Below are 15,457 nucleotides of genomic sequence, written 5' to 3' on the forward strand. Positions count from 1 at the left end.
GCAGCTCCCAAAGAAGTTAAATTGCATCAGTTGGCGATTAATATCTCAGCAGTGAGGCGGCCCTGTCAGGTGGTCTCTTATACCGAGTCAAAAATGCCTTTCTGTAGTCACCTGTTTCCTTACGCATCCTTCTCCTTTTATAAAATCTGTCGTAGTTTTCTGGTGGTTCCAGAAGCAGCTTAGTCGTCCTGTAGATCAATACTTTTCTCTGTCTCCACAACATAGAAGATTTTTGGAGGAAATTAATTTCCCCCTAAACACAGAGCTTTTCTAGCAGTTTCTTAACTAGTCAGATAACAAATCAAAGTATATGAAAGAGGCTCTGTGTGCTTAAAATATAGTATCCTGGGTTTTTCTGTTTTCCTGCTGCAGTAAAAGATACTTCACTCAAACCTGAGCTGAATCGAGTGTTTCATACTCGATTCAGCTCAGGTACAGTGCATGTGCATGTAGCTGTACTGAACTGTTACCCTCATGTAACTGTAGCCATGCTTGCTGATATGAGTGATTAAATACTGTAGTGTTTACACGTGTCAGTGTAACAGCTCTGCACATGTTGGCCGTCGCGTTTGCTCTGTGATAGAAATAAAGGCTCTCTTTAGAAGAAGCAGAGAGCCGGGTGAAATGCATGTGCGCGCACACACACACACACACACACACACACACACACACACACACACACACACACACACACTCCACCCATGAAAAGTTGCATAGTTGTAAAAGCTCTTCATGAGTAGTTCCCCAGCTGCTCACAGAAAATGGAAAATCATCTTCAAGATCAGGAAACTGTCACATGACCAACATCAATACTGTGACCGTAGTGTTGGAAGTTGGCTTTCATTTCCTTTACGTACTACACTGGGTAGCCTTGGATGCTGCTGTGTAACAGCATTAAATAGTTTCTTCTCTGAAGAAATATTCTAGCATTACAAAATAGTAGAGGTGGGAATCACCATACATCCCACAATATGATATTATCGCAATTTTTTAAAATATTTTGCGATATTCAGATTCTGTACATAAAGGTAAACTTTATCAATATTCATTTTATCTAATATCAAAGTCTCACACTCAGTCTTTCTCTCATTTCAGTTTTATTGTTGACAAACTGAACGGTTTGTATTACAGTCTAGTCCAACTGAACTGAATGCAACCATCTGGTACAATTATAGCTATTCTGAACTATGCAATATGAAAACTATGCAGCCCCTTCAGCAACTGAAGAATTTGAAAGTAAATTAAAACAAAATATAATTTTACATTAAATAAAAAAGTTTTAAACGTAATTAAAATAAAACATGTCTTAAATTAAAATAAGTAAACTGTCATGTTTATTGCTGCCAAAAACAAGTTAAACACGTTTGGACAGTGTCAGGATTCTTGCTCAGAAAAAGGATCAACGTGCTCTGAAGTCAGAGCACAAAAACCTTTTTTGTAACAAAATATCGATTTCTGCTGTCCCTGTATCGATACATTATTAGCAAACAAAATATCACGATACTACACAGTATCGATTTTTTCCCCCACCCCTACAAAATAGAGTGTTGGGTAACGTTTCCCTCAGACTGACACTTTCTCCAGAACCAAATAATTTCTTCCTGTAACAATCTTATTTTATGGCTGCTGCTACGAGAGCTTCAAAGCCAAAACAGCTCGTAAAACTACACAGACATCTACTTGATATTTTATACTCTTAAGGGTAAACGCTAATTACGTTTTCTTTACAGGAATATCAGAGGTATTGGTTTGATACAGGATATGTCTCTTTAAGGAGAGAGTTATCTCAGGGTCATAGTATCTGTGAAAAGCAGCATCAGGTCAACAACTGCATTATGAGTGAGGACAAATGAAGTCCACCAACTCATCCTTCAGCCTCCCTCTGCCACCACCAGTGTTACGAGGGCATTGCTTATGACCTCATTAATGACGGTGTCTCTGCTGTGGCCCCCCCACCCCTGAGTTAGAGGCTTCTTCAACAACATGGACGCTCAGTTTTGAAACCAAAAGTCTTAAAAACAAACAAACACATAAACAGTCATTTATTACAGTTTTTATAAGCCATCAAATTGAACATCCACCCAGGATTAGATAAAGTCAGTGTGGCTGGTTTTCCAACTGTGAAACGAATCTAAGAAACACACGTGAGGCTCTGAGATTATTGCAAAAATCACAATCACACTTATTTTGGACAACATTGTAATTTCTGCATTATCTCAAAGCAAGGCGCTTCCTCTAAATTCCCACCTGATACGGAGACGGGACGAGCGGAGAGAGCTGACAAACGAGCGAGCAGTTAACACCATCCTAATTTTTGCAGTGCGCTGTTTTAAAAGTCACACATGGTGCACCTTTATCAAACACACAAGTGACCTAATAGAGACAGGCTGTCATTGCCTCCTCCACCTGTTGGGGCAGCAAAGATCCCACCTGGGTCGGAGGTATTTTTCACAGTAGCACAAACTTGTAATTGATAAAAACTAACAATGGCGACTGAGCTGCTCGGGCTTCAGTATCCATTCAACCTAATTATTTGTGTTAAAGTCGAGAGTAATTCCCGTCACAGCGCTGCCCGTGTTCCACTCTTAGACACGGGTCTAATCAGCAGGAAGTGGAAACACCTGTGCCGCCGTTAATGAGCCAGACTCGTATCTAAAAGCGCGCACCCGTGCCGCTGTTGTTTACCTTTCAGAGAAGAGCGCCGTGCTTCACGCTAATTACAAAGTGATGAGCTGAAAATGTGACAAATTAATGTGAAATTCTCGGCTGTCACCTTACGGTCATTTAAAATAGTGAAGCACGTTTAAAGGTGGCACAAAAATGCTTTAATATTGTTATTTATCACAAACCAAAGAGGCTGGTGCTCCGATAAACGGACTCACCTCAGGAAGTGAACAAGCCCTGATTACTCTTCCCTTAATCATAAACTCAGTACCACCCTGGGTGGACGAGAAACAGCCTGAATTAGCAAACTGTCTGCTGCACAGTCCCGTCACTTACTGTATTTTCCACTGTGTGGAGCACATTTGCATCAGGAGCATGGTTCTTGGTGGTGAGCACAAACAAACTGTTGGTGTTCGGTTGTTTGTTTAGTCACGAACATGAGATAAAGGGAAAATTAAACGTCTCCTTATGTAACAGAGGGGGGCTAATGAGCTCCTTTCTCCATTCCTCCCAGAAAGCATTAGCTTCAGGATTCGTAGAAGTGTGTCAGAATCACCCAACTCTGCTCAGCCATTAACGACACAAAACCCCAAACACAGTGAGTTTGTCTTCAACGTTGTCCCTGGAAGTGCATGCTTATTAATGCAGGAACGTCATCTTTAAGCTAAAGCCAATAAATGCAGGTATCTCTGAGGTCATGTGACCTTTGTGCCAACAAAACGAGCTTCTAACGTGCTCCAGTCATGTGAGTTTGGCCTGCAGTGTATATACGCCTCCTCGTTAACAGGTGGGCCGATCTGAGCAGTTATTAACATCTGTGTGTTTTTAAGAAACATTCAGTATGAATTTGGATTTTTAACCATGTTTATTGCAAATGTGATGTTACGTTATCTGCTGGAATTAAAGCTACTAGAGCTCACTGCAAGGCTGTGTAATCACTGACAACTAGAACTAATTAAACTTGTTAGTTTCATAGTCCCACCAGGTGAAGGTATCGATCCCGCTCTGTGGAGCTGCTGGTGTGGGTGGAGCTGCTCTCTGCATGAATATATGGATCTACTTGCACATCTATAAAACTGGATGAGAAGGAGAAAGTTCCCCTAACCTGACTCATGGGGTCTGCTCCTGTCTCTGTGTACATGTTCTGTTAATTCAAGCTTCTGAGTCATGGATCTTTTAGCATACTGACTGGAAATGTACCTGCCAAATACAGGAGCAGGTAATAGTGAAGCCTTTATAACTGAGCGGTATTTGGTGGTAGACTGAAAATAGCATTTTGTTTTCATTAAAGGTATTGCTGTAATCGCAGAAATATAATATTTAGAATATGTGTTAACAGATGACTCAGTGTTTGCCACTCTGACCTTCAAATGCCACGACATTTCCTTGTTTTTCCTTGTGGCATCTATGACTGACTGTTACGCTGAGACAGGAATGGTAAAGAGCCAGTTTGACTGGATCTGTGGGCTACTGGCATGTGTCCATCTGGTAACATAACAGGCTCCGTCATTAGGAAGTTTGATTTTTATGAAAAATTGCTTCTTTCCTTTAAGGGAATGACCCCAGAGCCCAGCAGTACTACTATAATACTATAAGACTACTAGTAGAAACTGCTGTTTGCTTCGCCTTCCAGCAGTTAATAAAAATGTATTTTTACCACACTGAAGTTTTATTTAACAAGTACAAATTTAACCCTGATGCAGAAAATAATTTTTCACAGGCTCAACACCTCTTAGTGACTATTTGTATTTGCAGGTTTTCAGTGCAGCCTCGTATAAGCTCTTTGTGACCAGTTTAACCTGTCGACTGTTCAGCTCATTTCAATGTTATTTATACAGCACCAAATCACAATCACACAACAACAGTCGCCTCAAGGTGCTTTATATTGTACAGTAGATCCTAGAATATTACACACAGAGAAAAACCCAACAATCATATGACCCCCTATGAGCAGCACTTTGGCGACAGTGGGAAGGAAAAACTCCCTTTTAACAGGAAGAAACCTCCAGCAGAACCAGGCTCAGGGAGGGGCGGGGCCATCTGCTGTGATTGGTTGGGGAGAGAGAAGGCAGGATAAAGACATGCTGTGGAAGAGAGACAGAGATTAATAACAGGTATGATGCAGTGCAGAGAGGTCTGTTAATACATAGTGAGTGAAGAAGAAACACCCAGTGCATCATGGGAATCCCCCAGCAGCCTACAACTAAGGGAGGATTCAGGGTCACCTGATCCAGCCCTAACTATACGCTTTAGCAAAAAGGAAAGTTTGGAGCTGTTTTAAACTGAAGGTTCTTCCTCATATTCTTCTTTTCAGGAACAACAAGTCTATAGCAGCTGTTTGTTTTTGTGGCTCTCCAAATCGAGCGATTTAGCCCCTCCCTTACTAAAATCTTAACAACCTCCCACTCCTCCACAATACAGGGAAAAGGTTATGAGCGAAAGAACGATATTGTAGTAAGAGCTTCATTATAACACAACCACACAAGCAATTAAATCCATTCTGTTTATCAATTAGACCCAAACCAGGCGGAGGTGCCAGACACGTCCTGGATTAATTACCGACTGCAATTAATTTTTTGGAGAGAGCGAACTTGGACAAGCGAACGGCAGATTGAGTCAGTGTTGCTGAACTCGCTCAGGCTCTCCTCCCCAGAGACACAACAGATAGCAGCAGAAAGACTCATTTGAATGTTTCCAGGATGCCAAGATATTAATTGGAAGTCAGCAGTGCGGATGTTTGGGTGAGATTGTCAGAGCTGTTATTCCTACGTGTCACAATTTGAAGGGGAGACTGCGTCACTCTTATTTATATATATTTTCAAAAACAATTCCCCTCTCGCCCCTGTGGGTGGTCCATCCTTCAAACTCGGGTCCTCTACCAGAGGCCTGGGAGCTTGACGGTCCTGCTCAGTATCCTAGCTGTTCCTGGGACTCTTCTGGACAAAGATCTCCGATGTTGTTCTTTCTCTCTCTCGATCGATCGATCGATCGATGGATAGATAGATAGATATCTGGTAATGGGGTAATTTACGTTCCATAGAAAAACATTGTGTGTGTGTTCAGTTCCTGTGACAGTAGCTTTTATGTAAAACCGATGCAGATTAGCTTGACTGTGAGACTGGATGCAGCTACCATCTCTAAGGTTAAGGTTAAAGACAATGACTCTTAGCACAGAGTCACTCCGGCTCTTCTGTGTGCAGGTGAAGCAGATTATGGAGGAAGCAGTGACTAAGAAGTTTGTCCACGAAGACAGCAGCCACATCATCGCTCTCTGCAGTGAGTACTCTTCCTTTTCTCTCGTTTTCCACCACATGTACAGTTGTGTGTCTTCACAGGATGTTGCATCGACTTATAGTGATTGTCTGGATTTGATCAAAACTGTAATTGCTGCGGTGATGACACATTTTCACGTCAATATAATTTTCATTCCCTCCTGTAAAATGTTCTCACTAAACATAATTTAGCATCACCCTTCCCATCAGTGCCTCTCTCTCTCTCTCACACACACACACACACACACACACACACACACACACACACACACACACACACACACACACACTCAAACTTGTTGAACTCCTTACCAGGTGACTTAATGCTGCTTCTCCATCAAGGACTTCCTTTGACGTCACTGTGACTGTGCTGCTGTCTCAGTGGAACGTTAGTAATCACAGTGGAGATAATGGAAACCTAATTTCATAGAGAGGCTGTACAAAACCCAAGCTTTCTAAGCCTGTCTGTGTGCAAGTGTGTGTGTGGCCGGACACAGGGGGGTTGCCCCTCCTGACCGGCTTGTTGAGCTTGCAGTACTGTATGAGTCACAGCTTCCATGCTGGTTACAAAGCTGCCTCCGCCTATAGCTGCAGATCAGCCAAGTCACCGATCTCACAGCCAAAGCTTCTCTTTCTTGGGATAAAGATATATAACTGCACCATAACTCGAATAAAATACATGCGTTTTAAAATTTTATCTGAATATGACAAATGCTGCCAAAGAGGTTTTGGCCTCTGACTATTTAATTAAATGTCCAAATATAACAGAAAACGTAGAGACTTCTGATAAGTCTGGGTCGTTGCTTTATTCTCTGACCCAAAACATCCGTCACTCCTGATGAAGAACTACCTCCAGAAGACCAAAGTGAGTCTTACTGACTGGCCTGCACAAAACCCCGACCTGTGAACTGAAGACCAAGGTCTGTGCCAGAAGAGCAGCTTGTGAGACAAGGATCAGAAATCATTTGCAGTGGTTCAGAGCATTTGTGAAATATGTATTTAAAAAAATACATGTTCATAGTGGGACTAATAATTCTGCAGATACAAGCAGTGGAAATGAGATTCATCTCAAGGGTAGGTGGGGTATTTTAGGGGGGTGGGGGTCACGGTGCTACTCCTTCACATCAGGAGAGTCATTTAGGATGTTCAGGCGAGGTGTTTCTGGTCTGTCCTATCGGAAATCCTTGTTTCCACGGTTCTCTGTCTCCCTGAATATGAACAGCAGATAAAATCTAAACCCAAGAGCAGGAGTCGGTATATGGACGTCACTCTTTCTTTTAAACATATCAGAAATCGTGTGTCCACTGGGTGTTACCTGGTGGCTTGCTGGCTGCCATTCATTCATCCAGTTATTCCTCATCTGGCAGAGCTTTTCCCCCTAAACGGATGCTCCCTGAGCGTATTTCCATCTCTTCATGTCTTCTCAGCCTCAGTAACTGTAACCTGCACGCTGTCTCATCTCCTGTCACATTTCTCTCCCCCTCTGCTCTCCTGTCCATTTGTCCTGTCCCCCTCCTCACGCATCTATATGTGTAAGAAAAATGATATTTCATATATATGCTACTTTAACCTTTATTATTATAAATGCTTTACAGAGACTGAAATGAAAAGAAAAGGCTTTTTTTTAATTAAAAGTTGAATTTTCTCAAATGAAACTAAGTAGTCGGCGTCTCGATGGATGGCCACGGTTCAGCCTGGCAGGACCTTAGATGATGCCTGAGGACTGACAGCTGCCTGCTGGTAAAATTCCCCAGGTGTCTGGATCGCACGTCAGCTGCTTGTCCGCTTTGTTGACCGAACCAAAGAACCACCTCTTTGACTTAAGATGTAGTAATAAGATCATCCTTTCCACACCCACACAAGCAGCGACACCAGTGATAACACGAGTGGCACTGCTGTCAGGTGCACAGTGGGGGAACGCCGTAGTATAAGAGAAGTGACTCAGACTGCACATGCTGGTTGTTCAGCCTTAAGTAACCTTGGCACTATCGATTTCTTCTCCTTTATTCTTATTAGTTTGCATTAAGCCCCACGTCCACAGGATTATCACTGACTGACGAGGACCAGAAGTCTTCATGATAAAACTGTGAATCCGTCCTTTTGGATTCATAGGAGGATTGTTCAATCCAGTTAATCCAGTCTGGTTATTCTGTAGAGTCTCAGTTAGAATTCCTCAGTATTATGGATGATGCAGTGTTGTTCCTCCTCAGCCACAGGCAGCTGATTTTCAGGAGATCATCCCTGACTCCTTTAGCCCACATGTTAAAGTGTAAAGTCTTCTCATGTATCAGAACTGATTCAACCTTTAGTGCGACAATAAAGTCGTTTTTGACATTGAGACAGTTTTCAGTCACGTGCGGGGAAAGCTTTAAAGTAGAGAGTGTGGCTGTGTTAAAGAAGGGAAGCAGCCTGAAGTATGAGAATGCGTCATTAAAATGTTCTGTTTACAACCTGCGATCAGAGTTTTGCAGCCCACACTTTAAAAATGCTGCACTCTTCAGTGCTCCATGAAACCTGCTCTAATCACTTGTCATTTGAAAATTTCCAATGTCCTTTCATACGTCAGCGACACATCCACCTTACTTTCATGTTGGCAAAGAGAAGGAAGAACGGCTGCTGAGTGAAACACTGCCATTGCAGCGTTCTCAATAATCCTTGACATGAACGCCGAGTCTGGCCGAGTGCTCAGATTTGCACGTCCAGAGGTGCGAAAGGACCCGACCTTAAAGGCCAGGGAGGAATTACAGCTATTGTCATGTTTAAAATGAAGGAAGGTCAATTTTTGAAACGTTGTGTTGATAGATTTTTAAACTTTCTAGTTTTTTCCAGCCACTAAATGATCCTCATTTCCTGTGCCAAAGTAAACCAGGCAGTAACTACATGATGTTGCTGCACATGTACGTGCTTCTTCCTTTTCGAGGTCGAGCTGCTTCAGCACAGAGCGTACTGCTGGGAAGGACAAACTGCTGAAACCAGATCATTTCTCTGAGATGTGCTGACATTTAAAGATAATAGCAGCCTGTTCTCTAATGTTGGTGCACACACACTGGATCATGCAAATTTCTCATCCACCGTCTTCACTTGATCCAACATTTGTCTTCAGAACAGCCAGAACCATGTTTGACCTCATCCAAGCTGTGGGAGTGCATGTCCTTCTAACTGCTGATGTGAGAAGAGGGCGCTGTGGAAATTAAACTGTCAGCCTTAGTTTTAATCATAACTCTTCAAGACAGCACCCAGAGGCGAGGTCTCTCACCTGTCACTGCTGGGCTGGAATGACGTTGTTGAAACAGGCGCTAAAGTCTCGGCAGCGCTGCGCTGCTAACTCAACAAAGCTAAGTGAACTCGACTAATCGAGCAGATGAGATTAAAAGTAAAGGAACTTTTACACAGTAACATAGATGGTTTTATTTAAAACATTGTGGCCTGTTACATAATAACTGGTATGTAGTTTTAGAAAAATAAGTGAATCGATAGATCTGAAGTAGGAGAGTAGGAAAAAACGTTTCTTAGCTTCCTTTTTAAAAACCTTACCCGTATTCTGAGCTGCATTTCTCAATGACTGGTATATTTGGGATTTTGACATCCCATCAGTAACAATTTATATCAAGCTGTTATTCTTTAAAAGCCTGTTTTATGCTAACTGCACTGCAGTGGTTTCTATGAATGTAGCGGAAAGTTTTACTTTTGTTCGAGTCTATTTTTCCCGTTTATTCCCGTCACCGTAAATGAATGGTGGCAATAAAAGGGAAGCACAGCAGTAACTATGCTACTCTAATTAATTTCTTAGAGCCAAATGCATGATGTGATCAGTCAGTGTCTCTAAAATCTGCTCAAGTGATTTTAGACAGAGCCTGAAGCATCTCATAACGTTATCTGGAGCTGCTGATGGTTGAAACGGTTGCTTATTAGATATATGGGCTTGGACAGTGCAAGTGTGTGGTTTCTCTTTTATTTAATAAAGCAGATCTTTAAGGAAGAGTAATTATTTTTGTTAGACCTTAGCAGCGGCACACAGCAGTCCGGATTGTTTTCAAGCCAGCCTTGGAAGAGACAGGACAGTGGTGGAAATGTGATGTAATCATATTTACATATTTGGGGGTTTAGCACTCATTAAAATAAATGGAACTGGCTTTAATTTGACACCAGTGGCCACATAGTTAGTTAGAGCTCAAAAACTGATTCTAAGCGATATCTTTAGGCTCTTTGTTAGTGTCAGGCTGTTTCTTTAGTTGAATCTACCAATAAAAACCAAAGATGTTTCAGGCCTAAACAAAAACAAACTCTCTGCAGCAGATGAACAGTATGTGAAAGTGATATCCTTCAAAAATAGGACCTGACACAGTTGGTCTCATAGGAAGGGTGTCCATCAGCAAGTCATTCTAAAGGATGAGAAACAGGGAAAAGGCTGAGGTATTCCAAATTATATAAGAACTGAAATTCAGTGGGTTTGTTCTTTATCCTGTCTTCCTTCTCTCACAGCAGATGGCCCCGCCCCTCCCTGAGCCTGGTTCTGCCGGAGGTTTCTTCCTGTTAAAAGGGAGTTTTTCCTTCCCACTGTCACCAAAGTGCTGCTCATAGGGGGTCATATGATTGTTGGGTTTTTCTCTGTATGTATTGTTGTAGGGTCTACCTCACAATATAAAGCACCTTGAGGTGACTGACAGAACTCTTCCTGAAGATTTTTGAAAGAAATTGCAAGAAAGCTCAGCTAGGCCGTTCAGATCATGTTGAAGAATAAAGGTGGTCTTACCAAATATTAATGTCCAATCTTGTTGGGATCGTGCAAACTCTGCTTTTGCTTTTACATCTGGACATGTTTCAATAAATTAATGATTAAATTAATGAAAAACTAAAGAAATGAGAGCTGGCTAAAGATTTTCACAGTAGTGTCCTCACGATTTTGCTGCTTATATCTCACACAAAAATGATTTGAAAATTGTCTTCGACCCACACACTGCACTGAAACCTGTTTTCTATGCGCCGCTACTGTAGTGTACGCGTCAGCTTCCTCTCTGATGTTTGCATGAAGTTTTGTGACACAAGTGGCTGTTACTGACTGTACAAATCTGCTGTGTGCCCACACGACCCCATCAAGGAAATTACTATTTGACCCTGTTGCACCTTTAATGTGCGCTCGGCCCACAGATGCGCAAATGTGTTAATGTGTGTATGTGAGCGAGAGGCAGAGAGAGAGCGTGCTTATAATATGCCAGCTCATGGAGTGTGTCGTGAGATGCACATGCACACCTATGCCTTACTGTTACAGAGACTGAGGACATTTCACTTTCTTCATGCAGCTAAAATATTCCAGTGTATAAGCAGTTGGTAATATAATCCGGTGCAGATGCTCCCTCTTCACTGTAATGTCCTAAACTGCTGCAAATGTTACATAGAGTCTGTAGAGTCGAGCGGCCTGGTCAGACCCTGTCATGTTCATCTCATCACTCCTGGGCTGAAAGCCCACAGGCTAAATAAGTGACGTCAGCGTAATGCAGGCTGATTATCAACCTCTACAGCTCAGGGGTTCTCAGGAAAGGTGAAAGGTAAAAGGTCAGGTGGTAATGATAAGTAATGATCTCTGCAAATGAATGAGTCACGAGGCTCTGTTAACATCTACTGATGAAGGCCACTGTTTTTATTATTAAAAGCCAACAGGAAGCACTTTGTTATTTTGGTGGAGAGGGACTATTAACCAAACAAAGAATACGTATTTCATAATTATTTAATTTTTATGGAAACTGCCAAGAAGGTGTTTGATGTATCCTTTGGACAGAGAAGAGAAGACAAGCAGACTCGGTGGTGGAATGAAGTACAGCAAAGAGAGAGGTGGCAAAGACGAATGGTGAACTGAATATGAGGCAGAAGAAAGGAGACGTTCATCAACAAGGCTGATGTGAAGAGTTGTAGTAACTCCAGAGGGATAAAGATGATGTGCCATGAAGATATGGGAAAGAGTAGTTCAAGCGAGGTTAAGAGGAAAGGTGACGAACAGCAAGCAGCACCATGGTGTCGTTCTGAGAAGAAGCACTACAGATGTGATGTTTACTGTGAGAGTGTTGATGGAGAAGTATAGAGAAGGTCGGACACAGCAAGACGATGCTGAGGGAAGATACAGGGGTGGGGGTGAAAGTACATCGGGCATCTGTTCTGGTTGAGTTATGCACCAGATAAAAGAGAAATGAAAGTAGACGCGAGACAGAATGCATGCAATTGAACGAGAGGGGGGGCAGATGAGCCGGTGAAGATGCAAATAGGTGAGGCAGTGAAGGTGGACGAGTTTAAAAACCTGGGGTCAGCCGCTAAAGGCAGAGGACGGTGCACGAGAGAGGTGACCAGTATAGGCAGGATGATTGTGGGACCTGCTCTGATGTATGGAGTCGGTGGCAATGACAAAAAGACAGGAAGACCAGGATGGACAAGAGTGGAAATGAGTGCATCAAAGGGGTTAGGAGATAATGTTAGACTGAGGAGGGATATCGAGTATGAAGCTGTCACGCCGGAGAAAAAGAGAAAGACCATAGAGAAGATTCATAGATGATACCATCCCTAAAGCAGCAGCTGACATCTTGTGTGACTGACCTTTCTGATACAAATGAAAACAGAAATACTTGAAGAGTTGATGCACAAAGTACCCATTGTGTTTAAGTGGCCTGTCGGGACTCTTGTTGGGTCCTCCTCCATCCCCTCCACAAGACCCAGAGCTCATTAGAGAGAAGGAAACTTGATGCAAAGACATTTCTTTAGTGCACTTCCTCTTCCTTTCCTTGCATTGATATTAATGAGCCATTCAGCTTGGCTGACCAAAGAATTTCAGTGGGAGCTGGTGTCAGCCCTGGTATCTACTGCAGTTATACATAGACATAGTTATACAACAGTCAACTCCAACCACACAGTGAGACTAGCCAACAAACATCCTGTGCGTTTCTATGTGTAGGAGTCCAGAACGTCTCCACAACCTTCAGACCGATAATATAACTCTCCCTCATTAGCCTCCTGGATGGGGGAGTCGAGTTGTGCAAAGTGTGATTTCTGTTTTGTGAAAAGCATTACTTGTTATGGTGTCATACGTATTAGCCATGTGTGTGTGTGTGTGTGTGTGTGTGTGTGTGTGTGTGTGTGTGTGTGTGTGTGTGTGTGTGTGTGTGTGTGTGTGTGTGTGTGTGTGTGTGTGCATTCAACACACAAAATCTCAAAAGAAAATCGTGCCCAGGACTGGGCACTGCGCATGTGTTTATAAAAAGAGATGCTAAGAAATTGTCTTGACATTAAACCAGAACATTTTGTTTTTAATATTAAAATGTAACTGCTTTCACACTGTCTTTAAAATATAAATACACATGCTAATAAATCAAACCTTCTCGTAACCTCTGTGTACACATACTGAATTTGGCTGTGGGGGGGGGCACAACACTTGACGGATTATTGAAAGCAGCTGCACTGGACCTTAAAACACTGGCAACCAATTGCCTCACTTTTGCCAGTTGATGAACTGAAAAGTAAAACATTTTCAAATATTTGATATTTTGGTTTAGGTTTTATATTTTCTTATTTATGTTTCCAATTCAGTTTTATTTATATGTCGCCAAATCATAACAACTTAAAAGCAAGGTAAAGACCCCACAATGTAATAGTTATGGCTGTAATTCCAGTATATACTACATCTTCCATAATTAAATATTGGTGTGATAGTTTCATCTTTCTCACACACTGAGACCTTTTTGTAGGGCGGCTCGATTATGGCAAAAATGATAATCACGATTATTTTCACTGACATTGAGATCTCGATTATTTGACGATATTTAACAATAACAGTGTAGTGAATAATGACTTTAAAAAATAATATAAAATAGTGCAAATACTGATAACAGTGCAAATGTTTGCAATATAAGAAATAAATGAAAAATGTGAACATCTATGTTTAGTGAACTTTGCAGTGTTGCTCTGTGGTGCAGCTACACCGTAGCAAAGTTTACACACTGTGTCTACTTGATCCACGTCTGACTGCCAACCCATTTGCCACACGGAGCAGCGCGAGAGTAAAGCACGAGGGAGGGGCTAATAATCGGCTCGGTCATTTTTAATGATCGTTGAAAGCCCAGATCGTAATCGAGATTAAAATTCGATTAATTGAGCAGCCCTACCTTTTTGTGTTTGCTGATATTTATTGAGCTGTTTGAAACGTATTCTAATTATCTGCCACTTAAAACACGTTACTCCTCTTCTGTTCACTCAGCAGTAGCTGTCAGTCTTTAGTGCTAGATATGAGTGCTGGGACTGGATTTATTTACGTATGCACTATGACTGCCCTGCAAGGATCCAGTATCTCACTGCTCTCACTGGGATACCATCTGGATGCAGCACATGACAGACTGACTCTTTCGCTACTGTTTTGCATTAGAACCTGTCTGTCAGATTTAAGGTGCTAGAACACCATTCAGGATTGCACCGTTCCACTAATCCACTGATTAAAACCAAAGAGCAACAGAAGATTACATAACTGAAATCAGCAGTGGGAATAGAGACTCGTCATAAGAGATTATTTGGGGCCTACAGAGCAAAGCATGTACCTTTGTTACAGAGCAGTTATCACCAGAGAAAAGTCATGTACGACTCGGTACTGAGAGACTTCTAATGCTGAGGTCTGAGTGCTATCTCCCCCTTACCCTAACCAGTGCCATGTTTTTGGGAAAAAAAAAATCCTGTCCACACATGCATGAAAAAATATCTTTGTTCACATGTAAATGCAAAAAACTAAGTCAAACGCTGTCAACATGCTAAAGCAACAGGTGGCGATGTAATCCTAACCATGTAGAAATGTTGGCCAATCAGAACTGTGGAAGCCTGAGAGGGAAAGAGTAAAGAAAGACCACCGACCTGATCTCGTCCAAAACCAATGTTGGCGTCAGGATTTGGGTTGTGAGAGTGTCTGTGCTGAAGCCACGTCTGAAGTTCACTCTCTCTGTCTTTCTAAATGGAGGGACAGTAACTGTGTGTAAAAACTGCAGATGGTCAGATTGACAACAACAGTATTTTGTCCACCATTGGAGAAATTCATCTGCAATAACGTGGTGCACAGCGTGACGTCAAGACAGGCGCACACCTTTGACGTCGCATGACTAAATCTCTGTTTTCTGTACACACGTAAACACAAAGACGGAGTTTTCGAAAATCTGCACCCTGGCAGGAGTTTTTAAAAATCTCTTCTTTCAGTGATTCGAAACGCCGTTTACGTGTGGACAAAAGGCCCAAACGCATAGAAAAAAATGCCCGTGTACGTGTGGACGCAGCCGTAAACTGTTTTTTTTCTTGATTGCAAAGACTTGAGAAAAACAATTGTCCAAATCCAAAAAGAACATAGTCTGATAACCTGGGTTTATGGTTATTACTGATGATGCCTCAGGCCTGACAGGGTTAATGATGGAGATGATGTTTCCCAGTTATTACAGTTGTCCCATACTCCTCATAGATGATGTTATCTTCCATTAAAAGCTGACCTGTACAGATTGTCAGTGGGTCTG

General features: G+C 42.1%; 1 protein-coding gene across 4 annotated transcripts in view; it reads left to right on the forward strand.

Moving 5' to 3' along the window:
- The window catches only part of sgsm2 (small G protein signaling modulator 2), a 104,613-nt gene that overhangs the window by 3,354 nt on the left and 85,802 nt on the right, over positions 1 to 15,457 (forward strand). For all 4 annotated transcript variants that reach the window (XR_003274547.1, XM_026193762.1, XM_026193761.1 and 1 more), the window contains exon 2: positions 5,865 to 5,940. Coding sequence is in view for 3 of the 4 variants with exons in the window: in XM_026193762.1 (XP_026049547.1) it covers positions 5,865 to 5,940 (76 nt within the window). In the remaining variant the exon portion in view is untranslated. The remainder of the gene's footprint in view (positions 1 to 5,864; positions 5,941 to 15,457) is intronic.

This window comes from Astatotilapia calliptera, chromosome 14 (assembly GCF_900246225.1).
Source record: "Astatotilapia calliptera chromosome 14, fAstCal1.2, whole genome shotgun sequence".
In the NCBI taxonomy this organism is placed as follows: Eukaryota; Metazoa; Chordata; class Actinopteri; order Cichliformes; family Cichlidae; genus Astatotilapia; species Astatotilapia calliptera.